Here is a 26115-nt window from a genome sequence, read left to right as displayed (position 1 = left end):
TGTGGCATGCAGGCTCAGTAGTTGTGGCTCGTGTGCTCTAGAGCGCAGGCTCAGTAGTTGTGGCGCACGGGCTTAGTTGCTCCGCGGCATGTGGGATCTTCCCAGACCAGGGATCGAACCCGTGTCCCCTGTATTGGCAGGCGGATTCCTAACCACTGCGCCACCAGGGAAGTCCTAAGAAAGGCAATTATTAAGCTAATTTCTATAAACATAACTCAAACAAATAAAGGCCTCAGGTAAAAACTCACCTTGAAATTAGCCACAAGAGGTGTAGGCCTGAGTGGCTGATGCAAATTGGCTTGGTTGATACAAATACAGACTCCAGGTGAATCATCCCTATTTGTTTATTAAACCTGGAAAGGCAATAGAAGATTTTGGCTCTGGTTTTACGTTTGTCTATGAGATTGGTTATTGTTAAGCAAAAATTATAGAAACTGGTCATTCTGTGGTAAGTTGTGCATTTTAGAGCTCTTCAAGAACATCATGGTCACCTGGACAGTCTTCCACATTTTACAGCTGAAGAAACTGAGGTCTGAGGTGTGTGGTTTGGGGCTGACTCCCTGGTGTTTTGGCTCCCTGCCCTGTACTCTTCCCACCTAGCTACCAAAGGACAGGAATGAGCAACATTCAAAGGAAGACACACAAGTGGCAATAACATATATGAAAAGCTCATAATTAAAGGAAATACACATTAAAAACATAAGATATCGGGACTTCCCTGGTGGTCCAGCGGGTAAGACTCCACACTCCCAATGCAGGGGGTCCGGTTTCGATCCCTGGACGGGGAACTAGATCCTGCATGCATGCCACAACTAAGAAGTCTGCATGCCGCAGTGAAGATCCTGAGTGCCGCAACTATGAAGATCCTGAGTGCCGCAACTAAGACCCGGCACAGCCAAAATAAATAAATATTTTCAAAAAACATAGGATATTATTTTTCATTTAACAAATTGGTAAAGATACAAATTTATAACAAGTGTTTTTGAGACTTTTGGGAAATGGACACATATGCACTCAGCTGCCGGATGCCTGAAATTTCACAAGTAGAGATCTGTTCCTTCGGCTTAAAGTTTTGCCTTGTTAAACATTAAAAAGAAGTAAAATATATGCTTTACTAATCAGTGACATCCCAAGAAGAATGACTGCTTCGGCTCCTTTCCTGGGAACAGGATTTCATTAGGGTAAATGGGAAAGCAAAATGCCATGGGTCCCTGCCTTATGAGTGCGAACCTGACTGTGTGCAAAAGGTCTAGAGACAGAGGCAAATGGCCTTTCTCACAGTTTACTGATGGCTGCCTGTGATAAGGATTTGAGTCCCTGAGGGGACAGGTTCAAGATGTTAGAGTCCCTTGAAGAAAAACTCCCCTCAAGAAAAATGTTTGATCTCTTTCTTTCACTCTTTATGGCTGGCATTTTGGTTTGGGGTTTATTTGGGAGCCTTCTTTCTTTTGCCTTTTTTTTATTGAATATACAGAGAGGTTCTGTTTCTTAGAGATGACCACTAGAAGCTGAAGATGAACGGTGAAGCTATCACTTCTAAAGTTCCTTCCTTACCCAAGACCTGCGAAAGGAAAACTCTGGTAGGCTCAAGACAATGCTGCTAGATATTGGGTACCTTCTGGTCACATATCCAAATGGCAAAAAATGGGAAGCAAAAAGGCTTATCGCTCAGTTCCTTCAGATTTATGATCCTTGGTTAATATTTTTATATAAACCTTGCCTCATTCCAAAATGGGTCTGAGGCAGCATGAAAACTACTAACTACTAAATTCAACCCAGGACACTCACTTGCGGAGTAGAGTTTGCCAAAGGTCTATGGGTTTTGATGCTTAGATTCTTGCATTATGTCATTTCACAGCAGGATAAATCAACTAAGTTTATTACTATTATAAGCCCTTTTATGTTTGCATGATATTTTATTGTTTACAAAGGACTTTAAAATCCTGTTTCACTTGACTCTCCCAACAATCTTGCAAGCTAAGGAGGAAGGGTCTTATCAGTTGGCAGATGAGGAAACTGAAAATGAGCAACTTCGAACCTCGAAGTTGCTAAGTGGCAGGTAGAACTAAGGTTTAAGCCCAGCCTCTGATCCCAAGCCCCTTGTTCCTTCCACTCTCTCACATTGCCTCTCAATAAAAGCAAAGGAAAAAAAAATCACTTGTCATTCCAATGAGGATGATGAATCCCTACCAACTTCGTTGCATGAAATTAACCCCCTTTAAAGTGTTTCCCAGCTCTTACTGCCTCAGGCAAGTCCCTGAATAGGTTTCTCTTGTCGTCTTCTGCTCTAGTCAAATCTTCAAGCAACCACCCTGCCCCTTTGGCATCACAGCCCCCTTGCTGAGCTCATTACTCCACAGGCATCATCTGGTCTCTGCTGTGACCACAGTAGCAGAGCAAGCTGGTTGCCCATCAAGATCTAAGTACCCTCTTTTCCACAGAAAAGAGATGTAGCCTGGACATCCCTGCCCAGAGAGCACACTGCCCAGCCTCCCTTGCTCCTAGGTGTGCTGACAAAGCTCCAACCAATAGAACAAGAGTAAGGGTGATGTGGGGAAGTTCCATCTCCCTTACTTAGGACGAAATTCCTGGCACTGGACTTTCCCTCCTCACCATTCCTTTTGGCTTAATTGGTGATGACTAGACTGACCTTGAAAGCTACATGTAAAGGATGGCAGAGCCCCCATCAACACGGGTCCCTGAGTGTGTGTGTGGAGCAGAGATGTCCGCTAATCTGGAACTGCCACCTTGGACTGTTATGTGACAGAGAGGTCAACTTAAATGTAGTTTGAACCACTGGATTTTGGAGTCTCTCTTTACAGATGTTAGGTTTTTACTCCTATACAGTCACTTTGGCTATTATCCCTTGACTGTTCTTTCCTTAGCTGCTCCATCACATCTATATGAAAGTTCTCTAATTTTTCACTGTACATCAATACCAGGCTACAATCTTTAATGAAACATTACAATCTGGGGACAAAGGAAGGAAATTGCTCTGAGGCAGCAGCCTAGCAGATAAGTCTGCAGTGCCCATACCAGGCCCACTTTGCTTTGCTTTATTGCTGGCCTGCTTTACCCCTTCTATGGCTCCACCCTATAATGAAAGCACTTTGGGCCTTTCTTTATCTGATGTAAAGATGGTCAATAGTGGAATATCAATTTCCTCTATGGGAAATCTTCTTCCCCCCCAAACAGAGAGCAAAAGCCAATGGCAAATAAATGTGATGTCAGCATATTTCTCAATGTCTGAGTTATTTAGTCATAAATTACACTGAGGCACCAAAAGCCCCTGTTAGCCTAAACCAAGTTCCGTCTATTCTTTTCCAGTCTCTCTCCCCTAAGAGCTCAAAACGTTCTGAGGGTCAATCTCACATCAAGTTACCTTGTTACACTGTGTTTTGACATTTTGCTTTTTCTGAATTCAGAAAATATTTATTTCCATTTTGTGGATAATAAAATATACCCAGAGCCACTTGGAGATAACTCTGCATAACTCTTGTGTTCTGTTTTTTGTAAGTTATCACACTTCTTTTGGCTCAAGCCCACCCCAAACCAAGAAATCCATCCATCATCCTAATACACTCCTTGTAAGCACTCTGCACTTAAGTTCTGAATGGATAAAAAATATTTAATAATATTTTAATACAGGTTTAATAAAATTGAAGGGTAATGCCATCAGAAATGGGTAATGATATCACTTTCTTTTCTAGATGGAGAAAACACCTCAGGAGACAAACCCCAGGGCTGTTTCACTGCTCTCCGCTAACATTGGACTCATTGACAGAATAGCCTAAAGAGAGAGAATTCAGGTCTGCTGAGGACAGGCTGACCCTAGAAAGACGAGAAGGGGTCCAGCCGCAAGACCCTTTTCTTGACCTCACCCATCAGACGATTACTCCTCTTTAGAAAGAGTGGGTGAGCTAAGGTGGAAGAAAAGGTGCAGGCTCATCCTCCACTCTCTCAAAAGATCATAGATGCTATTTGAGGGATCAAGAAAGGAACGCAGGGAGAGGAAGAAAAAGGTTTCTTGAATAGTGGATATTGTCCCCCTTTTATCTTTTATATGACATTGTGCTTTCGAAGCAGAGAAACTGATAGACTTCAGGCTTTCTGCTTGAGTAGCTTCAAAGAAACCTGAAATAACAAAGAGAACTGGAGGGGAAGCCACAGCAGATGAGAGATTTCAACAGGTCTACAGAAGATGGCTAACGTATAAGGAGAGGCTAAATGATGAAATGTGGAAAGAGTTACAGTGTGGAGTATGGACGAAGGGATACAGCTCTGGAGAAAGCGGATATGCCTTGAAGAACCTAGGCAAAGTGGCTTGGAAATGCCAGGTACAAAGAGGCAGCAAGATGGGGAACCGGAGAGACTGGTATTCATTCCCGTCTGCACGTGGGGCAGCCAGCCCCGCCCACCTGCCTCCCTGAAGCCTCGCAGAAACACCTGGCAACAAGCGTTTATCACTCCCACCCAACCCTGACACAAAGCACAGGGGGTCCCTCTAATGCAATGGAACAAAGCCCCGCATGTCGGCATTTAGGAACTCCAGCCTGTTCCTCAGCTGCTCGCCTTCAAGGAAACCTGTCAATCAACACGCTTTGCCCACATATGGAAAGACATGAAAGAACAAGGAAGGAAGGGAGGGAGGGAGGGAGGGAGGGAGGGGAGGAGGGGAGGATACAAGTCTGCACCTAGATTCAGCATTGTAAAAATTCTGAAGACTAAAGGTAAAGAGAGGAGCACTAAAAACTTGGAGAAAACAGAGGAAACAGACTCACAAACAAAAGCAAAAACAGGTAATCTGTAGAGAAGTGAAAATCAAATTGATCAATTTGTCAGCATGATTGGATGCTAGAATACTATGAAACAATGCCTATAAAGTTATGGGGGAAGGTATTTCTAATACAGAATCCTATGCATACTTAGCTATTAATCAAATGAAAGTAAAACTCTTTTATTTTTTTTTTTTTGCATGCAACACTTAGGGAAAAAGGAAATGTAGTCATACCATTCTATTCAGATGTACAGTGAGCAGTACGGTACGGTCCTCCATGGTACTCCTGGTCAGATCGCCCCACCTTGAACTCCCACCCTCTCCGCAGCAGGTGTGGTGGATTAAAATTGCCACAGATTCCCCCCTTCCCCCCCCATCTTTCCTTCCCCTCCTTTCTTTCATTTAGAAAACATTGACTGCAGGTGGCCAGCAGAGTCAGGGCTGAGGACACAGCAGAAGAGGACTTGAAGGATTCCTCATCCCAAAGTCCAAGTACGAGTTCTGGCAGTGGTCCCCAAGACCTGCCCTGACTGCCTACTGTTTTTGAACTTTTAGAATCAGTCTACAGAGAGGCATGGAAAACAAGTCTGATTGCAGAACATGGTAAATGTTATCAACCTCAACGTTACAAATTACAGCAGACAGAAGTTAGGTAAAGAGAGGCGAGATGATGTTGCAATAAACATCTCTCACCTTATGAACTGAGTGTAGTTGATTGATTAAAAAAATCAATTAAAGGTATGAAGGTATCCAGCAGAGGAACTAAATCGTGTTGTATCTATTTGGAAGGGAAGGATGGTGGAAATGAGGGATAAAAGGGATCAAAATCTTCAGTCAACAAACAAAAACAAAGTAATAATATTCAGCTTAATATCAATACTTTAATATTTAATAATGCTAGATGCTATTAACTTTTATTACTACTTTATAAGCACACTTAACAAGGGCATGAATCCTATTAGCTGCTGTGTTCAGGCGTTGTGGTGTTCTTCTCCACAGGTGGCCCCCAGCCATGCTTCTGTGCTTTCCCTGCCACCCTGAACCTGGGCTGGCCCTGGGACTCACTTTAACCAGCAGAAAGTGGCAGAAGTGACAGCCTACCTGTTCTGGGCCTAGGCTTTAGGCAGGCCTGGTAGCTTCTGCTCTTGCATATTTTGGAGGCCTGAGAAACGTGTAGAAGGCCTGCTGCCCTGCTGGAGGCGTTCTGTGGAGAGATCACCAGGAGAGAGAGGCCCACCTGGGCCCAGCCTCCCAGCCAGACATGTGAGTGGAGCCATTTGGAGGTTCCAGCCCCACAGCTATCTGACTGCAGCAGCATCAGAACCCCACTGGAGACCAGCGGAAATCACCATCCTGCGGGGCTCCAGCTTACCCACAGAATTGGGAGAGATAATAAAAGGGCTGTTTTCAGCCACTAAGTTTTGGGGTGGTTTGTTAGGCAGCAAAAGATAACTGAGACAGACACATTTAATCTTCCTCTGTCAGGTCACCTGCTTCCTGCTCAAGTTCCAGAATATCAATCCCCAAATTCCAAGAACTGAAGAGAGGGCGGGGGTGAGGAGGAGAGATAGGAGGACAGAGGGGAGAGCAAGATGTACGGTTGCTGCATGGGGTGAGTGGGAGAAAAAAGACCTTTGCGGGAGGGGAGTCAAAGGACTTTTATGCCCGTGAATGTCCAGATTCAAATTTGAACTTCTTTTTTGTGCCACTGCTATAAATACCCCACCTCTGCCTTCTCATTTTCTTCCAATGCTTAGTAAAGACTATTACCCACAAATTGCTTTAGATGAGTCAAAGTTTTGCAAAACTTAAGGAGCTGAACTTATGTCTGGACACTTCCTAGAAGAAAGCTGAGAATTCCAAGGAGAAGGCTTATTCACCACCCCCTTTCCTGTGATTTGCTTGGCTCAGAGATCTGCCTTAAGCATCACATGGTGAGCACACGTGACCTGTACCATTTCTGAGCAGAAGATTCTAGAGGCACTGCAAGTTTCCCCCAGGCGTTTTGTTCCTGGGCTCTCAGCCATGAGAAGGGCATAGCCCCTATGGGAGCCACTCCTTTAGCCTCGATCCCTGAACGAGAAGACACACGAGCCCATTCTCAATCCACCACCTGGAGAAGAGCTGCGGCAGCCACACTGCAGCCACGGACCAGGAACAGGAGCAGGAAATAAATATTTGGTGTTGTCAGCTACTAAGATATATTGAGGTTGTCATGCAGCCTAATCTAGTGAAAGCCAATTAATATGAAGCCCAAACTCTAAAAGCTTCCAGAGGAGAAGAAAGAAATCTGGTAACTTACAAAGGGTCCAAGTCAGACAGTGTCAGACTTAAGACCAGCAAGGTAATGCAGCCCTGTCTTCACAGTTGTGAGAGGAAATTATTCTGACTCTAGAATCTATAATTGATAAAAACTATGAAGATGTACTCCCATATGAAAGCACTTAAATCTTACCATCCATGCGCTCCTTACGAAGCAAAACAAACCATATAATTATACATATATGTGTGTGTGTATATATATATATAGTATAAAATATAATGGAATAAATAAATATACACATCTATATTATATTTTATCCTATCAAGGTAAAAAGAAATAGAACCTTTTTCTTGTTAGTGTGAGGGTGTAGCGAAATAAAATATGTAAGTTCATTCATTTCTGGAGAGTTTAGCAAAACATATCCAAAAGCCTAAAACTGTTCCCACCTTTGGATTCAGCAAGTTCACTTACAGTAATTTATTGGAAGGAAATTAGAATATAGGCAAAGATTTAGCTACTAAGGTGTGTGGCATGAAGCGTTATATATAACAGTGATAATTGGAAATAACCTAATGTATGTACTAGGCAGGCACTAACTATAACGTTGTAATTTTTAAAAATTAGTCCTTTAAATAATTCATGAGTGTCTTACAAAATTTTTTAAAAAGATATATAAGGCTATACAGTAAAAAAAAAAAATTAACCTTTTTCCACCCATGTCTTCTAGCCACTGAGTTTCCTTCTTGAAGGCAACTGATATCAGTTTCCCTTTCAATCCTTCCAGAGACAGTCTTCCATATATACATTACATATAATAATATATATGCATATACATTTTTTCTTTTATGGTAGCTTACTATCCACACTGCTCTGCCCTTGGCTTTTTATACTTAATTCTTGAATATGATTGTTCAATATTAGCACATGGAGAACTACCTCATTCTTTCAAATACGCAGAGTATTCCTTTGATGTGCACCTCTTAATTTATTTAGTCATTTTGAGAAGATCACATTTGTGGAAGATTTGTAGAAGAACATTTAATAACATGAATAGATGTTCATGATTTATTAAGGGGAAAAAATAAGGCAGCAGTTTACAAAGTGGTTGAGAGCTGTAGTAATCTACAAGTCTACAAATAGTCTCTTCCGAATGCTCAGGACACATACACATATTCACGTGAAAGCTTGGCATCTGCCATTACAAATTCCTGGAATAACACAACCATTGTGCCCTTTGTCCTACTGAGTTGGCCTTTGTAACCAGGGAAACAGCCCTGGTTCATGATCTAAAGAAATATTGGAGAGATAGTCCAGCTAAAGATAACAAACAGGGTTATATTGTCCTCTGGGTACTTGGTGATCTCTCTCTCTTTTTTCCCAGTTTTATGATTTTGACAATCAGCAATTGGTTCTCATCCATGTTGTCTGTAGGTTTTTGAAAGTGGTGACAGGTACACAGGTAACCACCATATAGAGCTTGTTTGGTGTATCTTCATCCTCATTACATTTTCTGGACAACCAAACACAGATACCGTATGGAACATTTCTTATTCCTTTGGTCCAGACAGCTTTGCTGAGCCTGGTGTCAATGTGCACACCTGGATTTCCCACCTCTTTCGAGGCAATTTCCTAATCTCTTGGAGTGTCTGAGGGGCACTCTTCTTGAAGCCCACCCCATGATGTACCTGTGAACATTGATGGTGTATTCTCTGGTCACCACCTTGTTAATGGCAGAACAGCCCTTCTTATCCTCTCCACCCTTCTCTGTGGGAGCCATTTTGCTGAGACCAGGTTGGAACTGCTTGATAATCTTAACACAGTTTTCTTTTCCATGCTCATTTGTGATGTCAGCCAGCACTGAAGTAGGAGTACCCCAGCCCCTGCTGCTTGAAGTCAACCCAGGAGTGGACCTCACCACCACCTCCTTTTGCTCACTAATAATTGAGTTAGAAATATATCAGAGAAATGGACTAATCAATAAGAGTGACCAGAGGCCTTTCAGTTCTGCAGAAACTAAAAAAAACCACCCTGGGACCTCCCTGGCTGTCCAGTGGCTAAGACTCTGAGCTCCCAATGCAGGGGGCCCAGGTTTGATCCCTGGTCAGGGAACTAGATCCTTCATGCTGCAACTAAGAGTTCACATGCTGCAACTAAAGATCCCGCATGCCGCAACTAAGACCCAGCACAGCCAAATAAATAAATAAATTCTTAAATATTAAAAAAAAAAAAAACCCTAACAGGAAAACTAGTTGTGTCCCTGGGAGCAAGCCCTAGAGATCAGCCTGCCCTGCCTCATCTGAGTTTTTCCTTTTGGTCACACTCTGGCTGGACACTGGATCCTTAACGGGGAAGCAAGAACAGAAAAAGAGGAGACTGGGACTTTTGTGGAGGTCCAGTGGTTAAGACTCCATGCTTCCACTGCAGGGGGCATGGGCTTGATCCCTGGTAGGGAACTAAGATTCCACATGCTGCGTGGTGCAGCCAAAATAGTAATAATAATAATAATTTTTTAAAAAAAAAGAAAGAGAGGAGACTGGTTCAGACCCTGATAGTTTGAACAGCCTGCCAGAGCTGGAATCTTATTTCTGCTACGCACAAGTGGTGTTTGTATTGAAACAAGCATCCATTCCTTAAAAAAAAAAAAAATTTTTATTTTGGAATAATTCTAGATTTACGAAGAGTTGCAGAGATATGGCTGATGTTTCCCCTAATGTTAACACTTACATTACCATATTACATTTGTGAAAACTCAGAAACCAACATTGGTACATTGCTCTAAATTAAATTCCAGGTTTTATTTGGATTTCACTAGTTTTTCCACAAATGTCCTTTTTCTGTTCCAGTATCCCGTCTGGTATCCCACATTGCATTTGGTTGTCATATCTCCTTGGTCTCCTCTGATCTGAGACAATTTCTTAGTTTTTGTCTCTCACGACTATGACAGTTCTGAGGAGTATAGGTCAGGTATTTTGTAGACTGTCCCTCAGTTTGGGTTTCTCTGATGTTTTTTTCTCATGACTCTACTGGGGTTGCAGGAAGAATACCAGAGGGGAAGGACCCTTCTCTTCGCACCAGATCAGGGGGTCCATGTCATCACCATGAAGACTGATCCCTGGTGATGTAAACATGGATCACACGGGTAGGTGGGCTCTGCCAGGTCCCTTTTCTCTGAAGTCACTATGTGTTCCCTTTTCATGCTCTATTCTTTGGAACAGAGTCACTAAGTGCAACCTACACTCAAGGGGAGGGGAACTGAGCTCCATCTCTTGGAGGGTACAGTATCTACGTACCTCCCTCCTTATTTGTTTTTTTGTTCATCCACTCATTTATACACAAGCATCTTTTAAATTCAAAATAATAAATACTCTTATTTCAGTAAAAGGGTTAGGTCAGTACTTATGCTTTTAGCAAAGTTGGCCATCCCCCATGACAGGGAATATGAAACCTTTTAGGGGTTCATAATGGACATAAGAACAAGGAAACTTTAAAAAAACTAAAAGTTTAATCTCAGCTCTGCCACATATTAACCATATAACCTAAGACAAGTTTCTTAATCCCTCTACTCAGATTTCCTTTTTAAAATATAGACATATTAACTACTAAAAGTACTCTTATATAAAGGCATAAAGAGTCAATGAGATAATTCACTTTAAACACATAGCACAGAGTCTAATAGTTAATGCTTAATAAGTATTAGCTGCCATTTATTACATGATTTACTTTTATTAAGAAGTAAATATGGGGCTTCCCTGGTGGCGCAGTGGTTGAGAGTCCGCCTGCCGATGCAGGGGACACGGGTTCGTGTCCCGGTCTGGGAAGATCCCACATGCCGTGGAGCGGCTGGGCCCATGAGCCATGGCCGCTGAGCCTGCGCGTCCGGAGCCTGTGCTCCGCAACGGGAGAGGCCACAACAGTGAGAGGCCCGAGTACCGCCAAAAAAAAAAGTACATATGCATATGTGCATATACACACATATATATAGACAGAGGAAGAATCAGTGGTTGATGATATCCTTATGATTTTTATTTTCTTCGCTTATTTGTACATTCTAAGTTTTCTGTAAAAAAAATTTATCATTTTCCTTCTAAGAGAAAAAATAATAAAAGTCAGTTTCCAGATTACTAACACCTGGCAGTGCTGAAGGTGTGGAAAATGACCACTTTTTCATTCCACTGTTGGGAGGAAAACTTGCTAAATCTTTTCTGAAGAATGTCTTGGCAATAAGTATCAGAAGTATTAAAATTTTGCAGACCATCTGACTCAGCAATTCCATTTCTAGCTATTTATCCAGGTGAAAATATTGTACAGCATATATGCACAAAGATCTATTCATACAAGTGTTCACTACATCAATTATAAAAGCAAAAATGGTAATAACTGAATCCTATGTATAAATTATGGTCCTGTGGAGCCAAAAGAACATTTTGTAGAAGATTGTTTAGTGAAATTTTTTAAACGTTCACACTACATTTAAGTGACAAAGGGACAAAGGTCAGTTACAAAAATTATGGCCAGCGTAATTTTACCTTTGTAAAATACAAACACACACAAAGTTGTTTGCGGGGGGTGGATTAATTGGGAGATCAGGATTGACATATATACACTACTTAATGTGTAAAACAGATAGCTGGTGGGAACCTGCTGTATAGCACAGGGAGCTCAGCTTGGTGCTCTGTGATGACCTAGAGGGGTAAGATGGGGGGTGTGAGGGAGGTCCAAGAGGGAGGGGATATATGTATACATATAGCTGATTCACTTTGTTGTATAGCATAAACTAACACAACATTGTAGAGCCCAATTTAAAAAAATGTATCTAAAAGACAACGATTATTATCTCAGGGCAGTTGGATTGTGAGTGACTTATTTTCTTATTTGGGTTTATCTGCGTTTTCCAGATTGCCTACAAGAAACCAAAATTATTTTTGGAAACAGAAAAAGCCAGTGCTATTTTTAACATGCTCATCATAGATAATTTGGAAAATATAAAATATTAGATAGAAGAAAGTAAAGTTGCTCACAATTCTACCACTTAGAATTAACCATAATTAACAATTTGTTGTATTTCTTTCAGTCTTTATATGAATTTGTGTATAATCTTTGCCACTCCCCCTCCTACCCAATTTAGGACCATACCATATTTAATGTTTTATAGTCTGCTTTTTCTTTCGCTTAACATTATATCATGAACATCTCCCTGAGTCCTGAATAATTTTTAACAATGTTAAAACAAAAACAAAAACAAGCTAGTGAGGGAGATGTGCAGAAAGTGATGTGCAAAGATTCATTATGAAGTGAACAAAGCAAGTTGCAAAGCAGTATTATAGGATAGTCATATAAAATATTCACCAAGCATTTAATTTTGTTTATGTCTTAAGAGAAGGAGTTGTGTGGAAATGTTTGGCAGTTTAAATTTTTAAAATAATATGTATATTGTTATTATCTCTGTAATCAGAAAATTAATATAGATTTTAAAATACATAAAAACACCATTTTAAAGGACTGTACAATATTCCACTATACCTAAAATTCTCCTGTTGTTGGACATTTAGATTTGTTTTAGCTTTTTCGTTACTACGAATAATGATAATGCTAGGATGAATATCTCTGTTTTCAAGTCTGTCTCTGAGCTCGTTATATTCTATGATAAATTTGAAGAAGGACAGGGAGACGCAAGAGGGAGGAGATATGGAGATATATGTATATGTATAGCTGATTCACTTTGTTATAAAGCAGAAACTAACACACCATGGTAAAGCAATTATACTCCAATAAAGATGTTAAAAAATATTCAAAAAAAATTTTGAAGGAGGATTCCTAGATCAATTTCTGCGTACTAATCTTAAAAGATTTTGTTTGAAATGTATGCTTGTATACAAATGTATGCCTGTATAATAAGGGCAACAGATTTAACTTTCTATTTCTTAATAGAAATCAACAAGACCCCTTAGTTTATGGCTTTTAATTTACTCAGAGATTTCTCATGGGAAAAATGCATTCTCTTTGGAAATATATTCCAGAATCTTGTTCAAAAACAATTTTTCAACGCCAGTAGAAACTCTGAAACCTGGCCTAATACTCCACAACTGAGAATTAGTGGCAATAGATCAATGTTCTTGATTCATTAAGCTAGTATGATGGGCCAATGCACTGGTGATATTCTAATATGGAATAGAGAAGAGAGACTGTAAATAATAAAAATAAATAAAAATTAAAAAGTCACCCATCCTTTGTTTTATCCTCTAACCTATTAAAAGAAATAAAGTCTTGCTCTTTTGAAAAAAGTAAGTTTTACTGATATATGACTCATATACCATAAAATTTACTCTTTAGGTACACAATTCGGTGTCATTCAGTATTTTCATAGCCTGTGCAACCATCACCACTTTCTAATTTTAGAACATTTCATCATTCTTGCTTTAGGAAATTATTCTCTCATTTTATTTTATAATTATTATAAATAGAAACTGCCTCAAATCCATGATCAAATAAGGCAATGAAGAGACACAAGTAGTTAAATAAAACAAAGTTTTGACCACATATTTAATCTATGTTTGACATTTCTTTGGGTCCTTTACCTTTTTCAAGGTTCTGGCTTCCTTATCTGTAAAAATCAGAAGATTGGTGTAATCTCACAAAGGACTCTGTTTTAAATTATACCTTTTTATGTAGTGTTCAGACTGCTCACATTTCATGATAATTTCAGTACCATCACTTTGGTGAGAGCTAGACCCTGCATATACAGAAGAAGAATACGCAGATGCCTTCGTTTACAAACGCGATGAGATCTACTGGCAAAGAGACCAAACACCCTGTTATAGTTTGGGACTAGCTATTTAGGTAAGGACACAGTGTTTTTACATAGTTATTTTAGTTAAGGTTGGCCTTAGGGAAATTACAAATATCAGGATATAAGAATTCAGCAAAAATTGAAAATGCCCCAAAACAAGGGTTAGGGTTAGGGTTAGGGTTAGAGTTAGGGTTAGGGCTACGGTTAGGGTTAGCTTCAGACCTTTAAACACTTACCACCTTTAAATGCAAAAATAAGTGAAAAGTTTGGTGGAAGTTTTCTGAAGTTTTTAGATCGCTACCTTCTGGCTCTGCTACTTTCTGGCTACGTATTTGAACCTGAGATTTCTTGTAAAATGTGGCTAACAATACCTACTTCCTATGGTGTTTGGTAGAGTATATTAGGGAGTATTTATATTGATATAAAGCATCCAGTACGATGCCTGACATCCGATAAGAGCTGACTGTAATTTAATTCCCTTGGACCAGTTAATCTATCAAGAACATAAAAGCCAACAGAAAAGAAGTAATAATACACATGTGTAAATGCATAAATTGGTGAAATTAAGGATGAATCGAAAAAGCCATAATTTGCCCCCATAATTCGTCAATGATTTGTATATCAACATATGATCGCTGCATTATATTCTGAATATTGATTTAAAATATTTCTTTCCTTTATACTACATAAGGCTTGAGATTTCTATCATTATTTAATGCTTCTCTCTAGCTTTGATCCTGTCAAATTTCTTAAAATATTCAACTGCATTGGTTATTACCACTCCCTTATGGGTTTAAAAATTCTGAAAAATTTAAAAAAAAAACCAACAAAAAACACGTTGTAAATTTGTGCAAGATAAGGTAATGTGGTTAGCAAGTTGAGGTAAAATAAAAGTACTGTAAGTCATGTTCTGGGATTTTACATACTGAGAGTGCCGGAAAATCCCCTGGCAATGCTGCTAGATGGAGTCTTCTTGGGATCCTGGCCAAGGATTTACTTTAATCCTTAGGAATTGTGCAGTTTGAAAATTGAAGTTTCAATTTCACTTGTGCTTAACAGCTATTCTCTCAGCCATGTGTAGTCTTCTTTGTCGATGTTATTGATCAAAGGGCATGTTGTGCACTTATGGGCAAGAATGGTATTCTTCCAGTTCAGAGTGGCGTCCAGCTCATCTATTTATGGTGTTGCCATCATCTATGGCAACAAGGAGTTTGAAGTGCTTTCCAAGGCGAAACAAAACAAAACCCAAGCTCAGTGCTGAATAACATAAACCATCTAATACCTCAGATATCTTCGGTTTGCTTACAAAACGAAAGCCGGGCTCTTGCAAAGCAAGTGCACCCCCAGGACTTTGCATTTGCCTATAAGGAGCTAGCTCTCTGCAGCAGACAGAAGGGAGAAAGGAGACCCCAGAGTAGATCAGGAAAGTGGAAGGACACAGGATGAGTTCCTTCTTTGTGAAGCAGATAGAGTGTGATCCTTAGCTAGGCCATTACTCTGTCCACAGACCTGAGAAAAGCAGAGTGGAAGAGGACACAGGAAAAAGACAAGAGATAGATGACAGCCTTTTGTCCATGTCACTTCACAAAATATCTTAGCCGGAGGGATCCTTAAAAACACTGAGCTTGACTACTCCTTATTACAGCCAGAGAGAGAAGGGAACACTTCAAAACAATGTAGTTAGTAGCAGATCTGGCTCTAGAACCCAAGGTATGTCCACCTCCGCATGCTGCTTTGATGCATGTTCTTTGTAAGAAATGATGTCCAGAGATGGCACTGATAAAGTTTCAAAGCGGACACAGTTTGTGGTAGGCATATTTCCACCTCCATTTCTCACCCCTTGTGTTGCCCTTCACTCCCAATCCCTAAAGAAAGACCCCTTGCCCTCATGTTGCCTTCCAGCCACCCGACAGTCCCACCTACCTTAGCCCACACCTCTATTTTCTCAACATTCTGATGACAAACAGCTCTTGTGAAAGCTATTACTTTAAACAAATTCACACAAAAATTCTAACTGGTACTTTATCTCCCTAATAGCTTCTCAGTGGGGTTATTTTGGAACCTAGATGCATTTCTAAATGTTAACTATTTAAGACAGAATGAGGAAGGGATTTTTATCTCTTCTAGGCCAGTCAGCCTGTAAGGTGGAATTAGTCATGGTTTTGCCCTATTTCAAGTCATAAAGAGCTCGAGATGCAGGGAAAGGCAAGCTGGTAAGTAGCAGGGCAAAGGGGAAGAGGTCCTTTGCCCTAGATTAGAGGTACTGTGAGCTGTCCAGGTATTAACCCAGCAAAGCTCTCTGGAGTTTGAGGCAATAATAGCCCTCGGTTACACTTGCAATCTGGATTTGGGAACGGAGGAGGGGACTTCCAATGGATCCCTTGAAGCCAACTCATGGCTAAAAACCCATGATTTAGAGGGAACATTGATGGAGTCAATTTTGGTGAGGGTTTTTTTTCCCCCCTAAAGGGGATTACACTGAAGAAATAACAGAGTGTATGACATCCAATGAGATGTCAGTCTTTAAAACAAATATATCTTATAGATCTATTTGAATCCAATCTAAGACTACTTCCAAATTTAGTTTATATAAGATAGTGCTGGTGTTTTACAGGGGGTTCTTATATTAGAGAAAATTAAATTCAGGATGTTTTTCTCTGACCTGAAAATTACAGGTACTGGTAGTAGGAGATTAGCAAATCCAGGAGGAAGTTAATTGGATAATGGAGCCTGTCTTTGCCAGAGTAGAGTGGAGTGATGGATATTTGGTAAAGGAAGAAACTGAAGACATAGGATAGGGATTCAAATCCAAGAAAAGTAGGGGTGTGGCTAGACAGGAGGATAATTAGGAAAGAGGACGGGAGGAATGGTGGAAAGGAGATCTTCAGATGGGGACTGCTGCCGGACCAGTGACGAATACTGATTCTTCCTCTGCCTGGTGCCTCTGACAATTCTCCCTCCTGTCCTTTTTCCTCTCAGTGCAAGTATTTCTCAAAGATTAGGCCTGACTTTCCTTCTCGTTCACGGCACTTCCTCACTGCCTCAGGAATAAAAATTGTTTATACAACTTCAGTTGCTAGAATACAGAGATTAAATTAAGATTCGTGTCTCTAGCCTGGATCTCTTGCTTTTTCTCTAGTTGAGTTTCCTATAACTAACCATCCTGGGCTGTTTAACAAAACACAATATTAAATTTGTTTTGTGTATTCCCATACCTAAAGTGCTTTTTCTTCAAAATTTAGTTGTACCTCCCTAGCCAACTCTCCTATCTCTGATGATTCCAACTCTTTAGGAAATCTCTTGGAGTCGTGGTCAGATTATTTCATGATGCTGGTGTTGGTGTCTTTAGGTTTTCTGGTGAGATTTTCATTTGTGCCTTTCTGGTTAAATCCCATTAAGCTGATTCTTCTTGGTGGCTACATATTCCACTGAGGGCTTTACTTCTGTTTCTTCCTAGTACTTGGTAGTGTTTGCTAGGCAATAAGCAGACATTTAAAATAGTGCCAATAAACTAAATTGTATACAAAGAAAAACTTGACATTTTTGTTTGCTGGAAGGTAAGATCCTTTCATGTTGGAAATGCAAGAGCCACCAAATGGAAGACAGGAGCCGTTGAATAGGATGAGTTCTCACACTTCTTTGGGAGGGAACATGGCAACTACGGTATTTTAAAAAACTCTGTAGATTTATTTCAAGGGATTACATATTAACTGTAGAAGTAAATGTATTCAAAAGTTCTAGAAGGTATTAAAAATAATAATTGGTATTTACATAGCTCTTTATGTTACAAAGTATATTAACATAATTGTTTCAGTTAATACTTTTAACAACTTCAGGTGTTAAAATTCTCATTTTAGAGTTGAAGACACTGATTATCAAAGGTCATGACCTATAAGTGGCAAAGCCATAATCACCTCTGGTTGGATGTCTTTGCAGTTAAAAGAGAAAGAGGGGAAATGTGGAAAGACAATGGCACCAGCTATCTTGAATAGTCAAAAGTGCTAGAGATCTTTGGTTACGAGGAGGAGCTCTTTCAGTGTGATTAGTCTTTCCCCTAAGAGCCAGAAGATGATCTAGGTGATGTCTAGTGAGTGGGAAGACGAGTGAGGCGCACTGCTTCAAAAACACCCATCAGGACCCAAACTGACTGAGTGGTTATTTTTTTTGGGGGGAGGTGGCAAAAGGTAGAAAATGAGTATTCTGGCATCCATCCAGTTGTCTAACATGGATGTGAATATTTTTCATGCAAAAAGAAGGAAATTTCCTCTTAAATCACTGTGAAGAAATCAAGCAGATTTCTAGCAAGAATTTCGTAGACTACAATGTCTGGACCATTTCTTCATTATGGTGCTTTAGATTTCCCACATGGGGTGGTTATACCTGCTTTATGAGAAGATGATTTCCCCCTTGGAAGTACAGCAGCCTTGACTAGGATAAATGAGATTCAAAGGTAGAGGCCAACGGGTAACAGGGAAGAATGATTTTCAGAGACCCTAGAGTATGTACTTAATTCTAGGTTAAATAACATCAGACCGCAAAACCATAATTTGAAAAGATACATGCACCTCTATGTTTATGGCAGCACTCTTTACAATAGCCAAGACATGGAAACAACCTAAATGTCCACTGACAGACGAATGGATAAAGAAGATGTGGTACAGGGGACTTCCCTGGTGGTCCAGTGGTTAAGAATCCCCCTTCCAATGCAGGGGGTGCGGGTTTGATCCCTGCTTGGGAAACTAAGATCGCACTTGCCACGGGGTAACTAAGCCTGTGTGCTCTGGAGCCCACGCCACAACTAGGGAGAAGCCTGCGTGCCACAATGAAAGATCCCGCACGCTGCAATGAAAGATCCTGTGTGCCGCAATGCAAGATCCCACAAGCTGCAATGAAGATCCCGTGTGCCACAACTAAGACCCAATGCAGGCAAATAATAAAATAAAATTAAAAAAAGAAAAAGAATATATATAAGTGAATCACTTTGCTGTACAACAGAAATTAACACAACATTGTAAATCAAATATACTTCATTAAAATTAAAAAAAAAATAACATCAGACCTTATGCCTTACTTTAAGTTTGCACAAAATTTGAGAGCATGTTTCTCCACTGCAATGGTATACAATTTAAAAACATACTCTTTCAGGTATCTATTGCTGCATAGCAAATCCAACCTGAAAAGTAGTGGTTTAAAACCACTGACTTATTATTCTTAATAGTTGGCGTAGGTTGACTGGGCTCAGCTGGGCAGTTATCCTGTTCTACCTGATGCTGGCTAGGGACACTCATTTGGTGACATTCAGCTGGTGGCTACACTAGAGTTGGAAGTTCCAGGAAGGCTTTACTCACATGATTGGCCCCTTGGTGCTCCTCCAGCAGCCTCTTCTTCTCCACGTGGTATCTTATTACTTAGTAGTATCTAGCCCAAACATTTTTACAGCATGGACGCTGGCTTCCCCAGAGAGAGAAGGCAGAAGCTGCCACGGCTTTCAAGGGCTAGGCCCAGAAATGGCACAGGGCATCTAAGGAAGACACAGGTCACAAGATGAGGAGAGGGAGGGAGACTTCACCTCCTGATAAGAGGACTGGCAAAGTGTCACGGTAAAACTGCCGTGGGTTGAAATTGTTGCAGTTACTGCTGGAAATAACTGGCCGCACTCTTTTTACATAAGTGCCATTAAAAATAATGAAAGCAGAAAGGTTAGTTCAAAAGAAAATGAAAGAATTGAAGCATATTTAAATAGTGACCTCATTCATCATTTTACCAATTGTTTTCCTCTCATTTGATCATTAGTCTAAGTTTGGTCTTAAGCCTTTTTGCCTTTTTAAACCTACAACAGAAACTGTTGTGATAGCTTGGGCTTGAAGATATAAGAACATTTCATATCTTGTAGTTTAAGTATTGTAAAGGGCCAGAGAAATATCTGAACTGAAAGAAAAAGAATCTTACAGCCTCAAAGTAAAGTTGTAAAGATGTTCTCAGAGATAACCATCTAGCCAGTCAGACTGGGAAAGATTTTGCTAGTTTTTCCATTTATAAGATTTTGCTAGTTTTTCCATTTGTAAAATTCCCAGCCCCAGGCAAAAAAAGGAATAATCTGCCACATCAGCTGTTCAGAAATTCCAACTGATAGGAAATTAAATAACAAATTCTGGGATTTATATATGGAGATACACTTTTTCTCACTTGAATACAAAGTAATAGACAATGGACTAATAGCTGAGTTGAACAGAAATTAGGAGACAGAAATAGTTCTAACTTTTATTAAAATAAGCTAAAGAACATATTCAGGTTAAGTTATATATTCAAACATAAAGTCACCTAAGTAGTTAATCCCATCCTTAGGTTTTCCAAATATCTTAAGAAAAATTCTAAAAATATTATGTATATGTAACATAATACAGCTAAAACTGCTTTGTAGTGAATTGTTTCTTGGAGTATAAATTGCCATTATGCTAATTATCAGTGCTAATTGAAATATAGTTATAATTTCATGTGATTTGAAATGGACATGTTTTTATACAAATATGCTCTAAAATCTTAAGTAGACATACAACATCCTCAATATAACAATACTTAGAGATACAGTCAGTGACTAGTGTTCATAATAGAAAAGAAGAATTTTAACTTTATAAATAGAAGTCATTTATATTCCTGTTAAATAGGATAACCAATTCTTGGCTTGATTATAAGCTTTAAACAATAAGTTAAGTATAAGGTTGACTGAGCCTGCGTCCCTGTTGTTGAAATATATAAAAGATATAATTCAGATCTATTTGTAGAATTCCATTAAGTTATCATTTACTGAAACTACTAAAAGTTTTACTGAAGTTAGAAATGTACGGAATGTTCTTTGCCTTAATGGTTATCTTAAATTAGTATTTCACAGCATATGTCATTTCCAAGCTAATTAGAGTTAGATTAAAACAGCAAAGAGTGATTACATATTAGTCTGCATTTTGGAAGAATACCTGTTTGATTTACATTAATTAAAATCCAGTGATAATTAGCTTTAAAATCCACTTTCGCTTATAACATTTAACCTCTGTTAGGTGGTTGTCTGTAAACTGCTATTGACTTGATAGAACTAGCAGGGGATGTTGTGTGTGTGTTTGTGTGAGTATGAAAGAAAGCAGGCGAGAGAGAGAGAGAGAGAGAGAGAGAAGGAGAATCTCCTTGCTCCTGGATAGATCATAAACAGCAAAATTTATCTTGATATTGTTAAACAATCTCTAGAAAGCCTCTTCTAGTGGGAGATATGTCCAGGACGCAAACACCATGTGCTATAGAGAATACAGAAGTTTAGAGCTGAAGGGGAGCCTAAAAAAAATCACCTCGTTTATCCACTCTCTTATTTTACAAATGAGAAAATGAAGGCAAAATAAAGTTACATGTTGTGACAAGGCTACACAGAGAGCTGCAAGCCAGGCCTAGAACCCAGTGGCCACTCGCAGACCAAATGATATTTCTATTATTCTCTAAACTACCACTCTTAAAGACTTCCAGTCTTCCGTTAAAACAAGAATGAAGTTGTTATCGATTCCAGTAGAAAACAAATACACACACATACCCAGAATATCACTTTAACTTGTGAGCGGCATTTTATCTTTGTCTTAACTATGTGCATTAGAAATTGGCATATTTGTGATTTAGCTAATACCTGATACTGACACTTCAATTTTTTTAAGATTTTTTTTTTTTTGGTGGGGTATGCAGGTCTCTCACTGTTGTGGCCTCTCCCGTTGGGAAGCACAGGCTCCGGACGCGCAGGCTCAGCGGCCATGGCTCACGGGCCCAGCCGCTCCGCGGCATGTGGGATCTTCCCGGACCGGGGCACGAACCCATGTCCCCTGCATCGGCAGGCGGACTCTCAACCACTGCGCCAGCAGGGAAGCCCCAATTTTTTCAAGATTTTACTGTTTGTAGAATTTTAGGATCATTCCTCTTCTGGTAGTATGTCTCAATTAAAAAAAAGATTTTTTTTCTTTCGGAGAACTCTGTGCTGTTCAGGTTGTTCCAAAACCAGGATTGGAAATCCTGGTGGCGACAAATGACTAAGAAAGTGTCTTTTTGAAAAATTGCAATTCTGTGGCAAGTATGCTAAAGGACGATACAACATCTTCGGAATTGAAAATGTTTTCATCTTATTAAAAATAACATATTAATTTTCTTACGTCTTGTATTTTGGGGAATCTGCAAGAGCACTAAAGAAGAGTGAGACAGCTACCCGAGAAGAAGGACAATCTCCCTGATCACCTCTTCATTCCCTGTTTGGGAGCTTTGCTGTTACCCTTTACTCAATCATCTCCCTAATCCAAAGCATTCAACAGTTGCCTCTTGAACACCGCTTTTTAATGATTCAGTCTAGTTAAAACAATCTTCAAAAAGTGACCCCTCAAGGGCTTCGTGATTGCAGCAAGTCAGAACAATCACATTCAGGTATCACCGGGACTGAAACAGAGACCAAAGACAGAGTCTGAGCAAACAGGCCTACGGGGCTGACACAAGCTGAATCAAATGTCCTTTCTACGGTGCACTTCCTTCCCCCCCACCCCCGAAGAAGCACGAGTACTAAGAATGAGGTCTGCACTTTTAATTCTCTGTAAAGTGCTCTGTGAAAGAAAGAAAGAAAGGAAAAAAGAAAGAAGGAATGGAGGGAGGGAGGGAGGGAGAAAAGGAAGGAAGGAGGAAAGAAAGAAAGAAAGAAAGAAAGAAAGAAAGAAAGAAAGAAAGAAAGAAAGAAAAGGGAAAAAGAAAGAAAGAAGGGAGGAAGGGAGGGAAGGAAGGAAGGAAGGGAGGGAGGGAGGAAGGAAGGAAGGAAGGAAGGAAGGAAGGAAGGCAGGAAGAAAGAAAGAAAAAGCAAGCAAGCAGCTTAGAGATTCCCAGATACACGTGTGTGGGAAGTCTGAGGAAACCAGGGAGCCAAGAGGTCTCACTGAGGCGGAGAAAAGGAGTATTTAGGTGGCGTCACTCACCATGACAGTGTAGCATTTGGACAGCACCAGGAAAGAGCTCTATAAATAAATTAAAAAGCCTGGAAGCTGGCACGGGTGAGACAAGTCCCAGGTAAGCCAGAAACTGTGCAAGACTGTAAAAGGAAACGCATGGTTATAGAATCGCATGAGCCTCTGCACAGAGCCTGGGGCAAGCCTATTTGCTGAGGATAACTTTTACAAAAGTCATTACTTAATTTGGGCACAAGTGCAACTGTCTTCCATGTGGCTGAGAAATGCGAGGGAATTTGTGAAGTACGGAGGTGAGAAATACGCACTTCGAAAGGAGTCTCACTTTGAGACATGTGCCCCTGAGTGATACAGGCAGCTGTAGTGCTCCGGGGCCTGGGCCACCCAGGGAGAGATAAGTATGCAAATGTCAGCAGAAGATTCCTTTTCTTCAAGCTAATATGACTGCACCGGAACATTTTCCTAAGCATTAGATGCTTTCCCCTCTCCTCTCCTCAGTGATACCTAAACGATGGATTTGTCTAAGGAAAAAAATTGAGAGAAATGCTAGTTTGAATTGATTCTTAAATGTAAGCAAAAATTAAGGGAAGACAGTCACCCTACCAACCCCTGTCCAAAACTCCACTGTTGTTTGAAGCACAGTTATAAAATGGATAATGGAGTCTTGTGCTGTCTTCTTAATACCTGCATATATGTTTGTGTATGTGTGTGTATATATATATATTTTACTGGGTTGGCCAAAAAGTTCATTCTGGTTTTATCGTCAGATGTTATGGAAAAACCCAAACAAACTTTTGGCCAACCTAATATATATATATATATATAGTCTACATGTGTATATACATTTAGGAGAGCTGGAGCAGCATGCGTGGTTTGGCAATAAGAAGGCTTCAATGATAAAAGCACTATGAAAGCTAAAAAGAAATTTTTAATCAATGTTGTCTTTTATCTTTTATTTCTCATTGCCCTTGCACCTTTGGTATCATCTTATTAAAAATGCAAGAAACATACAAATCTGAAGAGGCACATTCTGATAAAAAGATGAAAATAAAGAAGATCCTAGCAGCTTATATTCACACTGAGTACGTTAAATGGCTAAATAAGCCCACTTAAAATATCCTTCCAGTGAGCAAGAAACTATTGTTTAGATGCCATAATTCCTTAATAAAGAGATGCACCCTGGGCTTCCCTGGTGGCGCAGTGGTTGAGAGTCCGCCTGCCGATGCAGGGGACAACGGGTTCGTGTCTCGGTCCGGGAAGATCCCACATGCCGCGGAGCGGCTGGGCCTGTGAGCCATGGCCGCTGAGCCTGTGCGTCCGGAGCCTGTGCTCTGCAACGGGAGAGGCCACAAGAGTGAGAGGCCCGCGTACCGCAAAAAAAAAAGAGAGATGCACCCAAGTAACTGAATGAGACTCTCTGGAAGTTTACAGAGCCATATTTATATGTGCAACAGACTTTTAGAGATGAACGTAAGGTGGAACTGTGTTTTCGTAATAACAATTTATGCTTGGTGCCTTGGTGCCAAATACAAGGAATTTCTGGAATTATGCATAATTCACAAAATCTGACAATGTTCAGGTAAGCATGCCAAACCCAGGAGCAGAAAAAATTTAATGAAATAATCTTAATATTTATTGATAGAGACATCACTATTTTGTGCCTTAAGCCAGACAGTGATGATAGACAGCCTCATGCTATTATTTTACATGAGTTCCTTGCTAGCAAACTAAAAGTACTTTCAAACAGTCTGTATCATTTTTAGATGTCCAGGATAAAAGGCATCTTACTGTGATGCTTCAAAATTTATAATTATAAACATATATTTACATATATGTATGTATGTGTGTGTGTGTGTGTGTCAAGTTTACTTGGGAAAATATCCCAACATAAATTCAGCTCACTTATTTTTTTTATTTTTTGCGGTACGCAGTCCTGTCACTGTTGTGGTCTCTCCCGTTGCAGAGCACAGGCTCCGGACGCACAGGCCCAGCAGCCATGGCTCACGGGCCCAGCTGCTCCGCGGCATGTGGGATCTTCCCGGATCGGGGCACGAATCCGCGTCCCCTGCATCGGCAGGCGGACTCTCAACCACTGTGCCACCAGGGAAGCCCTCAGCTCACTTATTGAGGTGTTTTGTTTGTCTGTGTCTTTTTGGATAAGAGACACAAAATGAAGTTAATTGAATGATAATCTTCCTGCTCTCGTGTTTACAAACTTGACCTGACCATGATGCCCGAGTGTAGGGCTGCACAAGTTTATAGAGGCTATGGATGCAAATGTTTGGAAGAGAGTGTTGACAATGCAGAAAATACACCCAGGAGGACAGGTTTAGGTACTGAGATGATTTAGTCAGGAGGAGAAAAGGATAAGGAACCGTGATGCACCAAAGGAGAGCAGTAGAGTCAGCAGTCAATTACCTTAGGGCATGATGTCACAAGGATGGTAATTCCTTGCAGTTCATCCACTATTTTCTATGTAAATGTATGGCATGTTCTCTAGCTAGCTTTAAAAATAGAATTGTCAATGTCTTATGAGACAGAGAAAGTAGAGTCTGCCCTGGAATTAAGGGATAAACCTAGATGACATTTCAAGGTTCCCTTACTACACCAATAAAAAAACACAAAATAAAACACCAGCATTACTCAACAGACCTGGTTACAATAAGAGTGAATTAAAATGCAGAAACATAATGCTATTCCTTACACAAACAACAGCTAGGCAAGCTATTTGATACTGCTCTAAGACAGTATGTGGTCAGCTGAAGCAAGATGATAAATGTAAATCTTTCTCATAAATCAAAGTATAAGCTCACAAATTCTCGATACACATTGCTTCTAGAGGGGCTGCTCTGATGAAATTGAAAATGTCTTCTCCATATGTGCAGGTTCAGACTTTGTAACATTTAAAGAAAATGTTCTAAAAGATAAAGTTGGCATGTAAAAAGCATGGGCAGAGGAATCAGTAATGATCAGAGCAAAACAATTCTAGAAAGCATCTTAATTTTCATATGGCTCATTTGCATTTGAAACACTGAGAATCCCTATTCCTCTGGTACAAAAATGTGTACCTATTAAATTACTTTCCACTTGAAAGAACTGTATGTTTGGAAGATGATCGAATTTTAACTGGAAGACTTGTTTTCTTCCATCAGGTGTGGGGGAGATGTGGCTTCCTGGTATGAGATGCAACAGTTGATTCTAATAGCAGAACAAGACAAAAATAGGAAAGTAAATTGAAAATAATTCCTATTGGTACAGTTTGATTTAAAGGTGATAAAACAAAAAGGATACACATGGTGCAAAGATGTCAAAAGACATCAATTTT

General features: G+C 40.0%; 1 protein-coding gene and 1 pseudogene across 1 annotated transcript in view; both read right to left on the bottom strand.

Annotated features, from left to right (window-relative positions):
* Positions 1–7074: 7074 nt before the first annotated feature.
* On the bottom strand, positions 7075–10961 carry LOC137205256 (large ribosomal subunit protein eL31-like; annotated as a pseudogene).
* Positions 10962–24906: 13945 nt separating this feature from the next.
* Positions 24907–26115, bottom strand: part of CDKL4 (cyclin dependent kinase like 4) — a 55598-nt gene continuing 54389 nt past the window's right edge. The window contains 1 exon segment of the mRNA XM_067703200.1: positions 24907–25988. Within this exon segment, the coding sequence (XP_067559301.1) occupies positions 25788–25988 (201 nt within the window). The 3' untranslated portion in view covers positions 24907–25787.

Source organism: Pseudorca crassidens, chromosome 14 (assembly GCF_039906515.1).
Source record: "Pseudorca crassidens isolate mPseCra1 chromosome 14, mPseCra1.hap1, whole genome shotgun sequence".
Lineage (NCBI taxonomy): Eukaryota > Metazoa > Chordata > Mammalia > Artiodactyla > Delphinidae > Pseudorca > Pseudorca crassidens.
The sequence above is the reverse complement of the archived record's forward strand: the minus strand, read 5'-3'. Positions and strand labels throughout refer to the sequence as shown.